Source organism: Solanum lycopersicum, chromosome 5 (genome assembly GCF_036512215.1).
Source record: "Solanum lycopersicum chromosome 5, SLM_r2.1".
Lineage (NCBI taxonomy): Eukaryota > Viridiplantae > Streptophyta > Magnoliopsida > Solanales > Solanaceae > Solanum > Solanum lycopersicum.
In genome coordinates this window covers 1,955,017-1,974,241 of record NC_090804.1, presented here as the reverse complement: position 1 = coordinate 1,974,241, position 19,225 = coordinate 1,955,017, and the positions used below count along the sequence as shown (strand labels likewise).

Below are 19,225 nucleotides of genomic sequence, written 5' to 3'. Positions count from 1 at the left end.
ATATCCTTCATGACACAAGAAATTTAAGAGAGTTAAAAAAAAAAAAAAGCATTTTGGTTAGGTTCAACCTGGTCACAATTGTGTGTTAAATTCAAAAAATGGAATCACATTTTTTTTGTAACAAGTAACCATAAAACCTATATAACTCAAAAGGGGTATTGTGAGATAAAGAATCAAACAAGGTTACACACAAATCACTCATGTAATAATAAATAATATTCCAGAATAAACATCATTAACCAATAATCATAACAATCAAAAGTAAAAGTTAAAAATATTTCATTTATCAATCCAATAAATTCAAATGAAAAAGGGCACTAATTAGACTTAACAAATAAAATTATATTTAGACAATTAACTTAGGATTCTCCATCATTTATAGGAGTACAACTTGGGCAACTTATGTTCCTATCAAACAATTTTTTCATACAATTTAAGTGAAACATATGTTTGCATGACATCTTTATAATTGAGGATCCAAATATATCTTCTACACATATTTTGCAACTCTTAGTTTGTGCCATTTCATTACTTATATCATTCTCATTTATTTGTTTGTATATGTGTGACATATTAATCTTAACACCAAGTCCCAACACGTAACGATCGTCAAAGAGCACAGAACAATGGCTATACTTATGTGCCAATTCGATCAACTCATCAACAATCACTTTGAATTTGAAGATCAATGGAACTTGAAAATTTTGTAACTGATCGTGTATAACTTGATAAGTCTTTTCTGGATTCGTGAAATCTTGAGATTCCATTGTGAAACATGTTGAGATTTGTGGACATTCGTGTTTGTATAGTTTACCAGAAATATCATACAAACGATGTCCAATTTCACAAATAAATTGAATTACTACTAATTCAAATGCAAAAGAATTATGGAGGTTTATGGGGGGATTTTCAGGGCACCCTAAGGTGTAATACAAATTGGATTCTTCATAAGCAAAAATCTCCATGGTAAATTAATTAACTTGACTAAATAATATTAGGAATTTATAGATATTTGAATTCTAAACTTTTTTCTTAAAAGGATTTTAAGTATTTTACTATAATTGTTAACATACATGCATGTACGTTTTCTGACTTGGTATTTTAGTCAATGAATTTTAAGGTTATTCTAAGTTTAGATCGGTGGATTTATAAGATGTGAACGGGAAATGAAGAGTTGTGACTTTTTATAAAGAGTTGTGGCTTTTTTCGATCAAGAGTTGCGACTTTTCAAAATGTTGTGTCTTTTCTGGACAGTTGTGACTTTTTCGACACGTTGTGACTTTTCTAAGAGTTGTTACTTTTTGAAAGATGGTGACTTTTCGAAATTTTGTGACTTTTCTGAAGAGCTGTGACTTTTCTAAAAAATTGTGACTTTTTGAATAAACTGTGACTTTTTCGAAAGATTGTAAATTTTTCAAAGGGTTATCACCTTTCCGATAAGCAATGGAGAAAGAGCCGGATTCATATATTTTAATTCACTTTCTCATAGTTTTAAAGTACCCTTTTTTTTCTTTTACCTTTTATTTCGTAAATAACATAACACAACACAACACAACCAACACACATAAGTCCAATATATCAACCAATAATACTAATCAATCTAACAAATATACAGATTTAAAAAACATATATGTACAATCAATAGTAAAAATAAAATGTTTTCTTTATCAAACCAATAAACTCAAATTTAAAAAAAAAAAAAGACACTTAAACCTAAATTAGGATTTGCCATTATTGATACAGGAGTACAAGTAGGGCAACCAATATTCCTAATCTAACCAATTTTTTTATACATTTGAAATGAAACATGTTTACATGACATTTTTATAACTGAAGATCCTCTAATAATGTCTTCACATCAATTGCAACTCTTAATTAGGAACAATTGTTGCATCATTCTCCTTTATTTGCTTGTACTTGTGCAACAAATTAATCTTCACACCAAGTTTCAACATGTAACAATCATCAACAAGCACAGAACGATGAGTATATTGACATAAAATTGATTGCAACGACACTAAAAGAAAACGAAATCATTCAAAAAGTGGGAGAAGTATGCCTTACTTGCTAAATCCCGAGGCTTGCTCAAGTGATTGAGCATTCGAGTCATGTTGAAGGGTAAGTAAGAACGCTATAAATCGTTTGTATTGGTGTTTTTTGCATAATCAAACATTTCAAAGCAAAACATTAACTGAACATACAGATAGATTTTGCCTAAAAACACACATTTTATATCAACTCAACCTGACTAAAGCCTTAACAAGACAAACCTATAACTAAAGTCTAGCAAGTACAAACTCTTGCAATATTTCCCAAGCAAAATTTAAAGACAACAAAAGGCACACCATCTATATCTTATAATTTAGTTCCTTTCTAACATCAAAAGTAGGATTATGGACATAATGAAGTTTTGTTCTGTCAGTGATCGATCCTCGGGTACTACTTTCCTGCTACATCTGAGATTCTTGCAGAGTTACCGCTTCCATTCTGCTCGAGTCATCTTATCTGAAATGGTAAAGGCAAAAGTTACATGTGTAACGTCAAGTAGAAGCATTGTATACGAGTTCCCAAGACATTCATCTATCATTTGAAATTAATGCACAAGTTTTATCCTGTTAGAAATTTAGCAGACTTCACAACTATGTCATCTTAAGGAGACTCGTGACTTGTTTACGATTTCTGGAACCAGTCCTCTAATTCCTCCACCGCCTCCCCCACAGATATGGTGAATCATCAGCACCCACCCATGATCCCTAAACCAAAAGCAAAGGTTCCATCTTCTAGAATGTTCTCTTGCCTCTACTGTTCTCATGGATCTTATTTGTATGTTTTAATACTCATACTCCACAGAGTGAACTACTTCGTCTGTTTCAAAAGTCTGCGTCTAACCAAACTAAGACAAACATATTGAAATGGACGAAGAGAATGAGTTGACTTAAATACTCACCAGTACCATCCCTTGAAGACGATAAAGATCTGTCGATCTTGATTCCTTCTTTAGCACTAGCTTGGACCAGCCTCTGCACCCGTGGTGATGGTGATGAACTCAGCTTTCCATTCATAGGGGACGGTAAAGAATGACGTCTGGTTACGGCATTCTTCTCAGCCACATCTTGCCCAAACCTTGGTGAGGCTTGCTCCTTCAGCTTAGCTTTAGCAGACTTGGTTGGAGCCATGTAGCTGGGCACCTTTCTTGTTGTGGGTGTACTTGCATCGACATCATGCTTTGCAGGTAAAGAAACTCTTCTGTTAACCTTGTTGCTCTCACTTCCTTCATTATTATCATGGTTAGTACAAAAATCCTCATTCGCGACAGGAGTATCATCCTCTCTGTTATCAGTGATCGATTTCTGATCCGCAGCATCAGTAGTCGATTTGTGATGAGTATCAGATACAGAAAGGATATCCAAATGAGTGATAGTATCGTCCACCACTACGGGAGGTGGGGCCACATTAGTAGAATTTTCAACTGTCCCTTCTGAATTTTTCAATGGTTCATCAGATGCCATGCTTGATGATTTGTCATGACTTTGCCTTTTTCGCTCAGTGTCAACCTCAGACTGAACTGGTTTTTCCAATATAGGGCTGGACGTTTTCTTTAAACTATGTTTTACCTTCTTAATCTCACTTCCTGGATTCTGAAGAACAGAGTTTACCAAATGACTTGATTTCTTCTTTTCTGACCCCGAAGAAGTGGAATGATTTGAACCGTTCTGCATTTTTTTAGAATGTACTTTCCTTACACTGTGCTTTGACATAGCAATGTCTGCTTCAGCATTTTGATGTTTTTTTCCCGGAAGTGTTTCCAGTTTAGATCGTGGTTGCCAAATCTGTGATATAGTCCAACGGACAAGCCATTCCTGACTAGAATTTGGCTCCTCTTGACCATAATGGAGGTGTAGAGGCATTCCAGTAGGTAATGAAGCAAGTAGCTGAAACATACCATATGGAAAGATTGTTCAATCAGTGTATCAGTCAACTATAGTAACAACAACCAAGTAAAAACGAGAAAATTTGGTACTTCCAAATTCAAATGGGACATTCTTTTGCACTTGATGCCTCAAATCTAAAAAAATACTAATTTTAACAGTAAGGGGAGCTTTCACGTATGCAGAACTTCAATATCTGGGTATCTTTTTTTGGTTATTTAAGGATAACCACTTGTCTTATGGGCATATTCTTCCCTCTAGGTCCAGATAATGCAGGAACAGTACTAAAAAAAAGCAAGAAATAATGGTGAGAAGTTTGATGTTTACCTTTGTAGTGAATCCGTTAGTGGATAGCTCCCGTGCTAGTTTGGATGCATTAGCTCTCTGATAATCCAATTGTTTGGCATCCTAATGATGAAGGTATCAGAAAAAATTATAAACCATCGAGCAAGTCAAGACTCATAGCAGAACAGTTATAAAAAATGGTACATTGAACACTCTTGGCAGCATATAGTCTAAATAACATGGATTCCTAGACGTTATTTCAAATCATTATAAGACTAGATACCATTAAGTCAATTAAAAGACTCAATTTGGTTGTGTTGGAGGGTAGCTCACATGGCGTGAGCCCATCATCCTTCACCATGTCGTGAGGGATCAAAGTACTCCCTCAGTTCCAATTTATGTGATGCACTTCCTTTCAGTGAGTCTCGAAAAGAATGACATTTTTATATTTAGTAACAATACAATTTTAAAATTTCCAATTTACCCTTGATTAAATGATTATAGCAGCAAAAATTTCTCAGGCTCGTTTAGACTCAAGACACAAATTTCAAATCTTTCTTTCAAACACCTTCACATAAATTGGGGCACAAGGAATAATAAATTTTAAAAAGTCAGTTTGGTAGTTTACCTGTTTTTCAAGTCCTTGTTTGGTTATTAGTTCACAGCCAATACTGGAACGTCTAGCAATCTGGCCACGGATATTTGCTTGAAGTTTGACAATGCCATGTATACAGTATAATGTAGCAACAGCCTGCCTTCTGACCAGATGGCCACGTACTGCAGCTTGTAGCCTTATGGTCCCCTTGAGCCTAAGAAATGCTCGGCGAGCCTTCAGAAAGACCATATCGGCATCAGTACAGGTTAAATGTTCAAGTTAAATTAGATATTAGCCCATTGTCATAGAAAATGTTCTTAAACATCAAAGTTAGCAAGATCATGTCAGATGTAAGTAGTAAAGTCCTTCCATAACACTCACATCATTTGCAAAATTAAGGAAACACATGAACAGAGAAAATGTTAAAGTATTAGTCACATAAAGTCAAAAATGGATCTCATCGGGAAAGCACTATTCAAAGCCATTCGGTGAACATTATCAAGAAAACCATTAAGACCTTCAAGGGTTGCAAGAATCCAAATGTTATCAACGCGTAGATTCAAAGTGACTTTGGAGCTACTGGTAAACCCATTTGTGGGTAGTATAAGAGCTTGCTGATGATAGTCATTTTCCAAGATTTATGACTCACAAGAGATCATTTTCTAGCAATTTTAATGTAGCATAACTTCCATTCTTAGGAAGTTGTTCACATCTTTACAATATAGACTTGTAAAATATTCAAAAAAATTCCGGCATTCCGCACCTTTGTGCAAAAGAATAGTTTATATAGACAAACCCTACTAAACAAACATGGACAATTGCATGTCTTGTTTAGGTTAAACTAAGAGAAAAACTAGCAGATGCTACAACTTCCAGTCTCTAAACATCTAACAGTTGTCAGTTGTCTCTAACCATTTAAACAGAAATCAAAACCTATTCATATATGTTGGCTGAAAGAATAATAGAAATAAAATCAGCTCGTACATTCATTAACCACAAGAAACAAGCATAGTAGAGTAAAAAGCTGTGAAAGTAACTCGCTGCCACAATATTGAAGTGGAAGGGGAAGACATCAAAAGGTAGCAGACAAAGCTTGCCGAAAACAAACATAATTCCTCAAATTGTAATAAAAACACAAAAAAACAATAATATTTTAAGACACCAGTAAATCAATATGGTAAAGTAATTACCAGATAACCCCTAACAATAGCTTGTGCCTTTGTAGCTGCTTGCTCAAGCCTCATTTTCTCAGTATCCTCAGGTAAGGTAAGACAAGTATTCTGTTCGTCTCCATCTCGCTCGATAGAAGGGAGAATCACCTCATTAGTGACCCCTCCTTTCTCAAAGTTCGAGTCTTCTTTTATTCCACCAGCATTACAAGCAACTGGTTCAGATATCAATGGCAGATGGACAGACGAACCGGACAATGCCGCATTGGTGGAAATTACAGATGCTTTCTCATTTGAAGATTTCTTTAAAGAAAGAAACAGAGATTAAAATAACTTAATAGAAATAATATGAATAAAATAAACCCCACATAGGAAGATAAGCAGAAACAAGTAATGCTTGTGGAAAATTGCTCTCAAAGAAACATATCATTTACTAGTTGCCCTGTTCAAGTTTATTGCATTGTGATGATAATACTGTTTTCGTGGCTAGCGACCATAGGTATTGACATTAGGGCAGAACACAAGGTTCATTTTCATGAATGTTATTCACCAAAGTAAGTAGACAGCTCGCCTTATGGCTTGCCTCAAAAGAATGTCCACTCCCAAAAAGTACTACCATGGGTTATGGCCTTACGCCATGAAGGTTCTCCAGGCAACAATTTTAATTTTTATTGTTCTGATGAGATGAGAAAAATTCTAATGGCACCAATTTTACATTTCTCAGTATAAACCTTATCCACTTCTATTGCAGAAAGAGCAAAATGTTAGCTACTAGTGAATCCACTGAACAATAAAGTAGTAGCAATTTCGCACAAACAGAAGTACAAAACTAGCTTTCAACTCTTGACAAACCAAAAAGAAATATGGACAAATCCACTTTACTACAAAGCAGGCAGATAATAAGAAAAAGGCAGAACCAGAGGGATAATTCAATTCAAAACAAAATAGGATCATATCTCCTACCTTTGATGTGCCAGATTTGGAAGACTTTTTCCCTGGCAACAATGACCTGAGCCACTTTCCAGGAGATTTTCCCATAGTAATAAGTTTGATTGCCCACAACGTAAGAACCTGTGAATAATAAGTCTGGAAGGTTCAAAAGAGCTCTATATCGAGTAAGCACATGCATGGATTCCAAAAGATTCAGGTTTTCCAGACAACTTTTTACCATGTGATTTGAGTTTACCTCATCACATGTAACATTTTCACTAACTATGGTCACACATACAAACTAGTGCATCTAGATATCGACGTGGACATGACCAAACCATCTCAAGTGATCTTCTCTCATGTAACATTCATGAATTCAACACCTATCCAATGGGGACTATACAAAGAATCTCTTCCAGTAGAGGAGAATCAGATGCTTGGCAGACTTAATGAGTGTAATACAGAAACTTCCTTCGTTGTGTCAGGGGCAGATGCAGCAAGCCTGCAAACACTGGGTTCATCTGAACCCATTACTTTGATGCGCAACGTAAACTTATATGCAAAAGTTTACTAAGATAGAAGGTCTGAACCCATAATTTCAAAACAATAATGGACACTAAAAATCTTAAAGATTGAGCCCAATAGATGTTTAATCTTGGATTCGCCTCTAGTTGTGTTCCTATCCTCCGTTGTGGCTTGGGAATGGAGAAGGGAAAGCTTAAATTACTCTAACCCTGGTATCACCTATAACACATTGGATTGAAAATCCAATAAAATGGATACACAAGAAACCAACAAGGTGATATTTTTATCTAATTCCTAAGAAATTTAGCAAGTGTAGCAATACCCTGCAGCAGAAAACCCTACCACCAAAGCACTCCAGCTACATCTTTCAGCTATGTTGCTCCGACTCTTCGGGAACATCAATAGTTGCATGTCAGACACTCCAAAAATACACAATTTTTTGGAAAATCCGACACCGGTAAGCAACAACTTTGGAGAGTCCAAGCTTCATAGTCTTTGAGGACATCCAATTTCAAAATAAAATCAGAGCCCCAAATGCAACAATGTTGAAACAAGTTGAGTAAACAGAGATTAAACCTTGCACATATAAGTAACAAACATTACCTCTAACTATTTTACAACAAAAAGAAAATGCAATCAGTATTCTCCATTAGCTTCAGAGTAAGCTCAAGAATCCAACATTATAAATCAAAACCTGAAGTACATTGGATCTACAACTTACCTCAAACAGAGCAAAGATTGTAACTTTAACAAAAACCCTTGTTTAACTGCAAGAAATAAAAATGAATTTAGCAAAAAGATGTCTAAAAATGAAAAGGGTCAAGAGAAAAAGTACATACAACCAAAAAAAACAGCTAAAAAAATCAAACTTTATTTACTGAAAGATCTGAAAAAATGAGTTCATAGATAAGTATGAAGTTATGAAGAGAGAGAATTCACCATTTCTTTGCTCATCTTCAAGAAGAAGAGAGTAAAGAGACAAACGGCACTCAACAACAAGCAGGGTAAAGTTTGTTTTTTCAAAAAACACCTGGAAATTTGGTACTGTCACTGTAGCCTCTGTGTAATTTTTTTTTGTTTGTTTCAGTTTTCAAGATATTTGAAATTATCCAAAATGCCAAAAAAAGTGAATTTTATTTCAAACTATAGTCGTTTATGAAATTTCAAAATATAGTCACTATGTATATACATATAGGAAAAATTTGCTATAAAATAAAAATGTAGCTTTTATAATTATTTAAAAGTATTACTAAACTGATAATTAGTGGACTTAAATTGTTATATCATACAATTTTCCTTTTTCTCTCTGTATAGCCTTAGCTATGGGATTTAAATTAATTTTCTTGCATATGTATAATATGTGTTAAATTGTGTATAATTAGTATATAATTTATGTATATTGAATAACAAAAAAAAAAAAAAAAATTCGATTCAGTATGGGCTATGGCTATTATTGTAAAGAACTCCATTTCATTAACTAGAAAGTTAAATCCTGGTCCAAATGATTGAGGTCTCATATTTTGGCCCAATATCGAAACTTAATCAGTACTAAAACTTCTATGGGACTAACATTTCAATCGACTCAAAACATCGAGATGAGCTCAGATCTAAATTTTGAAATTGTTTAAAAGAGATTTGAGTTGGTTTGGATAGAAAATAAATGAGTGTCCAATGTATATTTTATTGTATAAATAATGCATATACACATCTTTGATCTTGGATACATAGTTATACTATAAATAATGCATTATTAATACATTATGTAAATAACACAAAGTATATACATCTTTGATACATAATTATACATTATTTATTCATGATTATATACTATTTATACAATAGCAGGATATTATTATATGCATATCGATACATCATATATACATATGAAGATGGTCTCAAAAATAATTCTTGCCATATATATATATATATATATATTGATAATAACATTAAAATGAATTTAAAAAATGGTCTCAAAAATAATTCTTGCCATATATATATTGATAATAACCTTAAAATGAATTTAAAACTTATCTTATAAATTTGAAGTTGAAATATTAGTCATTGGCATATTTAAAGTTATCTTCTCTTTTGTATAGCTGGAATAATATTTAATTGAATTATCGAAAAAGAAACTGTTTTATAAGAGAGAAAAAAAAAAGGAATTTACACTTTTTTTGGATATTTATTCGATTTATATTTGGCTTTTTTGACTTGTATGTCCTAAAAACAGCTAATGTTTGTTTTATTCCTTCTTGGATCATTCTGACTAAGATATATGAAATAATAAATTACTATTATTAAATCACAACTTGTATATGATTTTCAAAATTTATTTCAAATTTTACATCATACATTCAATATGTATATAAATGTAAATATTAATTTATATAATTGAAGGAATTTGTCACTAATTAGATATTAATAGTCAAATTTCAGGTAAAATAACATGTCTTACGATATTACGTTTTCCCCCTTTAAATTAATCAAAGATCTTGATTTCAAATTTTGAATATGAAGTCGTTTTTGGTAGGAAGAGTTTTACCTACAAAGTAGAATTTCTTATGTAAATCTGACTGAGTCGAATCTCAAAATGATACCTAATAAAAAACTAAAGAAAATATTAACACAAGACTCTCCTGATCTCGATTGTCACCGTAAATCTAAGTCGAATATTCAATTATTCCTTTTCTCTTCCTTGATCCGCAATATGATTTTTTAAAACTTAAAATTAAGCTTGTTTTGTTGTTTTTATCCAATTGATAAATAACATTTTTTGACTTATAAGAAAAAGCTAATACTATTTTTGTCCTTCTTGTAATCATAATAATAACAAAGATAATATAAGAACAAATAAATGATCCATAGTTTCAACTAATCAAAGATTTTCATGATTTATTCAGAATAAAAATATATACACAAATTATATCTTAATTTAAATCCAACTTATCAAAGATGTTAAAAGTTCTCCAAGTGGATAAAAATATATTCAGTTCATTTAATTTTATTTATCCATTTTAAACTTTACTTGAATTTTAAAAATATTAATTAGTATAAATACTTATCACAATATTCATATTAATTGATTTATCGTTTCAGATACTGATAAATAATTTAAAATAAAATATATATTTTAAATTTTTTCATATTTACACTATAAATGACAAGTAAAGTTAAAAAAATATTTTTAAATTAATGGACATGTATGAATATGAAACATATGAATACCTCTAAACGTATTAAAATACAAAAGTGAAACAAAACAAAAAATACATAGAAATGCATTAAAAGAATGGCAATACTACAGTGAGTACAGGTACTTGTTTTTTTTGTTTTGTTTTGTTATTTTTGGAAATAATATATATATTCCGTCTTAATTACTCAACAAAAAAATTTATTTTATTTTGCTAAATGCCATAAAAATTAGGTAGGACTAAAACGTCAAACTACACCGACACAAAAACCCAAAAAAAAATAAAAAATATAGTAATTGTCTCTCTTTTTTATATATATATATATATATAATAAATAAATTATTTCAAGAAATTTTTTAAAATATTATTTAAATTAAAAATCGATATAAATCAAAAGAAATTTTATTATAAAAAATTAAAAAGCGTTTATACGATATAACCTTCTGATAAAATAATGTTACTTAATATTTCTTGAGTAAACACAATTCAGTCACGAATATATCCGTGATACTTAAACTCTATCAATATGTTTTAACGTGTTTTTCACGATACTCAATCTCAAAAATACCTTTCAAAATACTTAATCAAATTATATTAAATATTTTGCTTTTTAATATAATTTTCTTTGTAATTTGAGTTATTATTATTATCGAAATGTATAATTATTATTTTTTACGTGACATCTAATTAAACTCATGAATGGATAGAAAATTTCCCCCTAAAACAAGAGAATCCAATTTTTATCATATTATATTATACAAATCGACAAATATTTAATTCTTTTTTGCATGTGGAATTACTACTACTATTTAACCAGGTGTACAAAAGCATTCATTGAGATATGATTTTTGGAATTAAAGTTAATTATGGAAAATGATTATTTAGTTTTGTCCTATTTTTCCTAAATTTTTTAAATGAATATAATGAAATTCATAATTTTTATGTCCCATCTTTCAAGTTTTCTTAGTAGTTGAACTTATTTTTAAATTGACTTTTGAACTTTGTGATTGAAAATAAATTATATATATATTTATTTATATGACTATAAAATATCTCAGTAAGGGTTTAATGAGCTATTTGAAACTAAATTATAACTAAGTATATAAGTGTTTCGTTATTTTTAAAATTAACTAAAAAAAAAGTGTCACATTCCTTTCATAAGTTAAAGAGTTAACACTTACATAAATGCCATCATTATTGTTAATTTCATTAATTCTTAATTTAATTTTATATGTATACTAGCTTTGATTTTGCATATAAACATGCTTATTATTATGTGAAATTCTTATATTTTAATCTAAAAATTTCATTATTAATCAATTATATGTAGGGTATGATGAATCTCTATTCAACTATTCTTAAGTGATTGTCAACCTACCATAATAATTATTGATTTAGAGTTTGAAAATAAATGTATTTTGCATATATCATATAATTAGAGGAACATTTATTCAAGCTCCAATTAAAAACCTTATTTAATTTCTGTCAAAAAGGAATATTTTCATATCATAAATTCATAATAATAATAATGATATGTTTAGGCAAAGGAGGGTGCTTGAATCAATTGGTTTCAATTAATGGTAGCTACCATTCTACAACTCTTTATCAAAGAATTATTGGTTGTACTATAGGACCCTTGGGCAGTGACAACAAATTTTGACTTAGGTCTTTCCTTTTATATATATTATTTTAGATGTTCGATATTTTTATTAAAAATATTAAAAAAAAAAGTAATAGATTTATATAAAAGTATTTTGAAAAAATAACAGAGTATTTTTGAATCGTTAGTAGGTTAATGTGTATATCTCGATTCTCGATTAATAATTTCAAGGTTTGATCTCTTAATTTTTGAAATTGAAGTTTTATGTTAATAGACTCGTATATTCACGTAGAGTAAGATTTTGATTAATTTTATTCTGGATATTTTAATAATAGGGAGAGAAGTATTTGTTTAAAAAAAAATTGTTGTCACCCCATCTCATGTGCAGATTAAGAGTCGGCTTGAATTGACTTTAAGTTAACAATTAAAAAAAATAAACATAAATAACTTTAAAGTAAAAGAAAAAGTACGAAAAAACTATTTTATTTTTAATAAATAAGTCATTTAAGACTTATTTTATATTATTTTTAACTCAAACATTTTCTAACTTATTTTATGAATTTTTTTTTACTTATTTTAAGTTATTTTTATTTATGATAAATACTCTAAAAAATTTAATTTAAAAATAAATTTAATCAACTTTTAAATAAATTTAAACACCAGATAAATCTAAACGTTAATGCTAGACTTTTCTAAATTCTTTGCATTATCCTTCCATGAAAAAGGAAATGCTCTTTGAACATATGATATCATCAAAAGCTTCATTACAATTTATAATCGAAACATTTAAATAAAAATAAAAAACATATATCATATCACAATTATTATATTTAATTTAAAATAAATAAATCTCCCTTATAAAAATAGACTAAGTCATAAGTCAAAAGAATTTTAATGCTTAGTATAAAACAAGACAAACAAGTAGAATACTAGTAGCAAGTAAGGAGTAATAATACATTAATATATAAAATGTTTTTTATTTCAGAGCCCTACTTTTGACTTTTAGCATGATCATTAACTAACATCCATGCAAAAATTTATAATATAAGATACAAAATAATAATATCTTGTATTAAACAACAAGTTGAAATATAATAATTTTGATAACTTTTGAGCACAGGACCAGGAAAAATGTTTGGCTATATTGTTTTGTACATAAGCACCGACTGACAGATACAACTACACCATGTTACCTTAATGTCACATTTGACACTTCACTTTCTTTCATCTAACACCTCATTCAATTCTTTTTGATATTTCGGTTCGTTTACGTGTATCTCAATTAATTTTATAAGATTATATTTTAGTTATGTACGTGTATCGAGTAACTTGTAATATGTGAATTGTTTATGCATGATTAGTTTTATGAAGTTATCTTTCAATTGTACATGTATAAAGTATTTTAATTTTGATTGATTTTATGAGGTTATTTTCTAGTTGTATATTGTAAGTTTTTTTGCTTTTTCAAGGCTCGAATATATAAGGAAAAATGACTTTGGAATTTTGCCTTTATCAACTTATTTGGTACTGGATCACACTAATAGGTGTTCTATCAAATATTTTTACTAGAAATATGTGGATTTTCGAATAAATTAAATTGAAATGTGTCTGTTAAAACACGATAGAATTTATGGAAAATATGTTTTTTTTTTTTAATTTGTTCGATAAAGAATAATTATGTATTTAATATTTATAGCTTGTTTGGATTGATGGCTTATAATAAAATGATTGTCTATCTTAATAGACCCTTACCTTAATTTCAATTTTTTTATTTTATTTTTAATGAGATAAATTATATTCACAAAAAATTTATAGCTTTTCCAAAGTTCTCAATTTTCACTAAAGTTCAATCAAATGCCTTCGTATAATTGTGTCGAAAAGAATATTATCGTTTAGTTAATATGATAAAAAATAAAAATAATTTGTACAATCTTTTTAATTTTAAAACAAATTATCCAAAGATTATTATTTTATCATAATATTACAATTTTAAAATAACTAATATCGAAATAAATTATTGCAATTAAAAATGAGATATTACATGATATGTACTCAATAATAGTCCATGAAAATTATACTCTTTTTCACTTCTCTCAAATCTCACTCTCTGCACATTCTTTTCTACCAAATGTGATGAGGTTATACTAATCAAATTCGAAATAAACTCAAACTTAAAATTAATTATGAAATTGATAATCTATTATCTTTAAGTACTGAAGTATACTTTCAATGTTCTATATTCATATTGAAATCTAATCAAATTTGAGTTTATGTTGAAAAATTTTACATTGTCAGATAAAACAGTCCTTAACAAAAAGAGCCTCCATATCCGATGGCGTAGTCACATAGTGTCAAGGGAGTCAATTGAACACCGTTCTTCGGAATCTTTTTTATATATATACAAGTAAAATCATATACAAAATAATTAAATAACATATTTTGAACACCTTAAGAAATTTTTGACTCTGCCACTATCCATATCCATGTAGATTCAAATTTAAAATTTCACGATTAAAAATAAAAAAATACTTATCATTTCATCGCGACCCTCGATTTCTTTTTATCTCAGTCTCTGCACATTCTTTTCTACCAAATGTGATGAAGTTATATGGAATCCTTGTCACAAAAAATATACAACTAGACTAGCTACAGACAAACACATCTGTACTCCATTATTTAATCTCATCATTTAAAATCCCTTTTCTCTATGGTATCATTACTCACTCTATTATAGATTCTTGAATTATATCATTCTTCAACTTCACAAAAAAATTTTAAAAAAAGTGCTCACTCTTTTGTGAGCTCAAAAGATTGTTTTTTTTGGGGATTTTGAGTCTTTTAGCTATGAAGGGTGTGTTGTTTCTTGGTTTGTTTTTGTTTTTTCAAGTTCCATTTTCATCATCTCAGTTAGTTCCTGCAGAAAGTAGAATCCTTTTTCAAATTCAACAGTTTCTTGAAAATCCACCTGTTCTTCAACAATGGAATAAATGGACAAATTTTTGTTTTATCCCACAATCTCCTTCTCTTGTTATCACTTGTTCTGGTAATCATATAACTGAGTTAACAATTGTTGGTAACAAAAAATCCCCTTTTGAGTCTTTAAAATCCTCATCTCCACAAGCCCTTTCTGGGAAATTTTCAATTGATTCATTTTTCACTGTTGTTACTAAGCTTTCTAGTTTAAAAAAGCTATCTTTAGTGTCTCTTGGTTTGTGGGGTTCATTGCCTGCTAAGATTAGTAGGTTACATTCACTTGAGGTACTTAATATTAGTTCAAATTTCATTCTTGGTGAGATTCCATCATCTATAGTGAATTTAAAGAACCTGAAATCTCTTGTTTTAGCTAGAAATTTGTTTAATGGAAGTGTACCAGATCTGAAAGGGTTAAAGTTACTTGAAGAGTTGGATTTGAGTGGTAATAATTTAGGACCAAAGTTTCCATCTTTAGGTGATTACAATAACAATAATCTTGTCTCATTGAATTTGAGTAACAATTTCTTTAGATCAGAAATACCTAATGGATTCAACAAGTTTACTCATTTGCAAAATCTTGATTTGTCTTCTAACAAACTTGTTGGTCCAATGCCTGCTTTTCTGTTTTCACTTCCAGCAATTCAGTCTATTAGTATTGCTAAGAATCAGCTTAGTGGTGCTCTTCCAGGAAGTGTGTCTTGTAGCAACAATCTAAAATTTGTCGATTTTTCGAGTAATTTATTGATTGGAAAGTTGCCTACTTGTCTTGGATCAAGTTCAAGAAACAGGACAGTGATTAATGTTTGGAATTGTTTGTCAAGTACTAGTACTAAGTCTCAACATCCACATACATTTTGTGAGAAACAAGCTATAGCTGTTAAGCCCCCTCCAAGAACTAGTGGTGAAAAGGAACAATCCACAGTTAAGCTTGGTGTTGTTTTAGGACTTATTGCTGGTATTGTTGTAGTTGTGGGTGCATTTGGTTTGCTGATCTTTTTCATTGTGAAGAAGGTTATGAGAAATAGAGTTGAAAGTTATAGAAATGACAGCTTTGCTTTTGAGAAGAATTCAACCCTTTCAAAAACTACTGATGGAGGTATATTTCCTTAATGAATCTTGAATAATGATAAGGGTCTATCGGAAATAGCCTCTCTACCTCCCGAGGTAGGGGTAAGGTCTGCGAACACTCCCCCGCTAGACCCCACACACTGTGTATGTTGTTGTTGTTGAATCTTGAATAGTGATATCGGAAACAACCTCTCTACCTCCCTAGGCAGGGGTAAGGTCTGACCCCACTTGTGGAATTACGCGGGGTATGTCGTTGAATCTTGAATAGTGATAGTGCATCATTATGACAATTTTTTCGATAACTTGATTTAATCAGGGAAGGCAAGGAGGACAATGAGAATGGTATCATTAGGACTTCCACCATATCATGTTTTCACTTTAGAGGAAATGGAAGAAGCAACAAACAGTTTTGATCCAACTAATCTGGTTGGAGAAGGTTCCCAGGGTCAGGTAAAAATGTTGATTCATTATAAAAAGCAAAATGAAAATGATATTTATTACTATATCCTGTCCATATTATTCGTCATTTTGGACGTTGAACGATTCGAATCTAGTCAAATACATAATCTACATGAGTATACGAGTCCGTAGATACTCATATTGCTATACTTTTAGTCTAGACCCAAAAAGTCAGACCCGAACAACTGTTGACATTTTAGAAAAACTAAAGATAGTAATATGGATATGCTTTTCATAAATCTTGGTGAATACAAACTTTGTGTTTTGAACATTGGGATTGATGTTATTATTAATGACAGCTATATAGAGGTTGGCTTAGAGATGGATCAGTGGTCCTAGTAAAATGTCTGAAATTGAAGCAGAAGCATTCACCTCAAATTCTGCAGCAGCACATGGAGATGATATCAAAGCTAAGGCATCGACATTTAGTCAGTGTTCTTGGACACTGTGTTGTTACTTACCAAGATCATCCAAATACAGCTAGCACTGTATTTATTGTGCTTGAAAACGTCGTCAATGGATCTCTTAAGGATCATCTTAATGGTAAGCTATCACGAGTTGATTTCTCTCGTATGGTCACTCAACTAATAGTTGTTACCTCAGAAAGTCAATTTCGAAAAGGTGACTTCTGAGATAATCACTATTAGTTGAGTTACTATCTAATAGTCATTACTTTCTTCAGTCGGAACGATGAAAGACTGAATTTTATATTCCACGATTCGTTCTTTGGCAGATTGGAGGAAAAGGGATGTATTGAAATGGCCACAAAGAATGGGGATTACAATGGGGATTGCAAAAGGAATTCAGTATTTGCATACTGGAGGAGTCACCGGAAATGATATAAAGCTTGAGAATATTTTGTTGGATGAGACACTTACTGCTAGAATAAGCAGCTACAATATATCGTTGCCACCTAAGGTAATGCTAGTAAATTACAACCGATTACACGCAAATCTTGGAGAATAACTTGTTTTTAACCATCCGAAACATTCGCAGGTTGGTTCAGAAAGTCCTCTTGCTGGACCAGACCACTTTACCAGGTATTATTCTGCAGCTACATTCACCTTACTTTCTCTGTTTCGTGCTATCATTTCTGAATCATCTCGTGCTATCATTTCTGAATCATCTGCTAATACAAACTTCATATTCAGCGCGAAGGAAGCAGAAAAGGAAGACATTTATCAGTTGGGAATTATTCTACTAGAGGTTATTATTGGTAGACCAATCAACTCTCGAAGCGAAGCAGAAGACCTTAAGCTTCAGGTATCAATAACAATATCCTTGTAACTCTCAAATGGTAGAAATATATCATATCGTCACTCAACTAATAGTAGTTATTTCAGAAAGTCACTTCTGAAATAATAACGATTAGTTGAGTGAAATCAACTCGAGAATATGAGATATGCGATAAAGAAATTAGAAGAACGCACGCGAATACAAACGTGTTACATGATATGAAGCAACACACATGTCCACATATTACATAAGAGCCTATTCTATTTACAAAATCTATCTAACAACCTTAAACCAAATTGCCTTTTATGACATTCAGGTGGAGACTGCCTTATCGGAATCACCATCAAAGCTACGAGATTTAACAGATCCTTGTATACGAGGTACGTTTGCATATGACTCATTGAAAACGACAGTCCAGATAGCAATAAACTGCCTTGATAAAGAACCAAGCAGGCGTCCATCAGTCGAAGACGTTCTCTGGCATATGCAATACTCAATTCAGGTTCAAGAAGGAGCAACTAACAGTGGAAACCTCAGTGGGAACCAAAGTGGGAAACTCAGTGGAAAAATAAGTGGAAATCTTAATAATAAGTTTTACTGATAATAGAGAACTGTCATTATATTGTTATATCTTGTTGTTTAGTCATTTGTATGCATCTTGTACAGCACAGTTCAGTAACTTACTGAATAAATGATTTTGCTTTCTACATCACAAAAATGTACACCAAAGTTTACAATACAAAGCAAATTTTCATTGAAGTTGAGAATCTCGATTGGGATCTCGCGAAAAAACTTACCAGCACCTGGCGTTTACATCAATAACTAGCTGAAGATATAATTCAGTAAACAACAATGCAGTCTCTATGGTCATGATATGTTCACTGATATTTTGATTGAATTGATGAAAAATAGTAATGCTCTCATACAATAAAATTAGAAAATTTACTATTTCATTGAGAATCTAGCATATTCCCAGTGAACTGATTTGGTGGAAATAAATGGAAAAACATGTTGTATAACACAAATTTCTCACTAATTCACCGTTAGAAAAATCTATTACTACTACTCTTCATTAGTACTTAATCCATTTCATCTTATGTTGAACCCGATTAGGCACGGAGTTTAAAAGAGTCTTAAAAACATGTTGCTAAGAGCAACATGGGAAGTTTTAAAGTTCAATTTTTTCCGAATATGAAAAAGACCTTTTTTTATGAGAGACTAAAAAGTAAATAGTGTCATATAAATACAATTGTTGAGGATTTCTA

General features: G+C 30.9%; 2 protein-coding genes across 2 annotated transcripts; one reads left to right on the top strand and one right to left on the bottom strand.

Moving 5' to 3' along the window:
- Window positions 1-2,208: 2,208 nt before the first annotated feature.
- On the bottom strand, window positions 2,209-8,448 carry LOC101259151 (SUN family protein SUN16). Its single transcript, NM_001366876.1, has 8 exons — window positions 8,373-8,448; window positions 8,155-8,200; window positions 6,942-7,049; window positions 6,000-6,281; window positions 4,843-5,043; window positions 4,257-4,337; window positions 2,948-3,932; window positions 2,209-2,505 (listed from the first exon to the last, which is right to left on the bottom strand). The coding sequence occupies exons 3-8, from the start codon at window positions 7,014-7,016 to the stop codon at window positions 2,474-2,476; spliced, it is 1,656 nt and encodes a 551-aa protein (NP_001353805.1). The 5' UTR covers window positions 7,017-7,049; window positions 8,155-8,200; window positions 8,373-8,448; the 3' UTR covers window positions 2,209-2,473.
- A 6,384-nt stretch (window positions 8,449-14,832) lies between these two features.
- On the top strand, window positions 14,833-18,678 carry LOC101258857 (probable LRR receptor-like serine/threonine-protein kinase At1g14390). The gene is made up of 7 exons (XM_019214025.3): window positions 14,833-16,293; window positions 16,582-16,715; window positions 17,024-17,267; window positions 17,458-17,642; window positions 17,721-17,764; window positions 17,876-17,987; window positions 18,277-18,678. Exons 1-7 carry the CDS (start codon window positions 15,069-15,071, stop codon window positions 18,559-18,561), a joined length of 2,229 nt encoding a protein of 742 aa, XP_019069570.1. The 5' UTR covers window positions 14,833-15,068; the 3' UTR covers window positions 18,562-18,678.
- The last annotated feature ends 547 nt before the right edge of the window (window positions 18,679-19,225 follow it).

Bases quoted from the DNA above. Each gene is read 5' to 3' on its own strand.
- LOC101258857 (XM_019214025.3), top strand. From the start codon at position 15,069: ATGAAGGGTGTGTTGTTTCTTGGTTTGTTTTTGTTTTTTCAAGTTCCA. The intron at 16,294-16,581 runs GTATATTTCCTT...TGATTTAATCAG, and splicing joins TTCAAAAACTACTGATGGAG to GGAAGGCAAGGAGGACAATG. The intron at 17,765-17,875 runs GTATTATTCTGC...CTTCATATTCAG, and splicing joins GGACCAGACCACTTTACCAG to CGCGAAGGAAGCAGAAAAGG.
- LOC101259151 (NM_001366876.1), bottom strand. From the start codon at position 7,016: ATGGGAAAATCTCCTGGAAAGTGGCTCAGGTCATTGTTGCCAGGGAAA. The intron at 5,044-5,999 runs GTAATTACTTTA...GTCTTTCTGAAG, and splicing joins CTATTGTTAGGGGTTATCTG to GCTCGCCGAGCATTTCTTAG. The intron at 2,506-2,947 runs GTGAGTATTTAA...TTACCATTTCAG, and splicing joins GTCTTCAAGGGATGGTACTG to ATAAGATGACTCGAGCAGAA.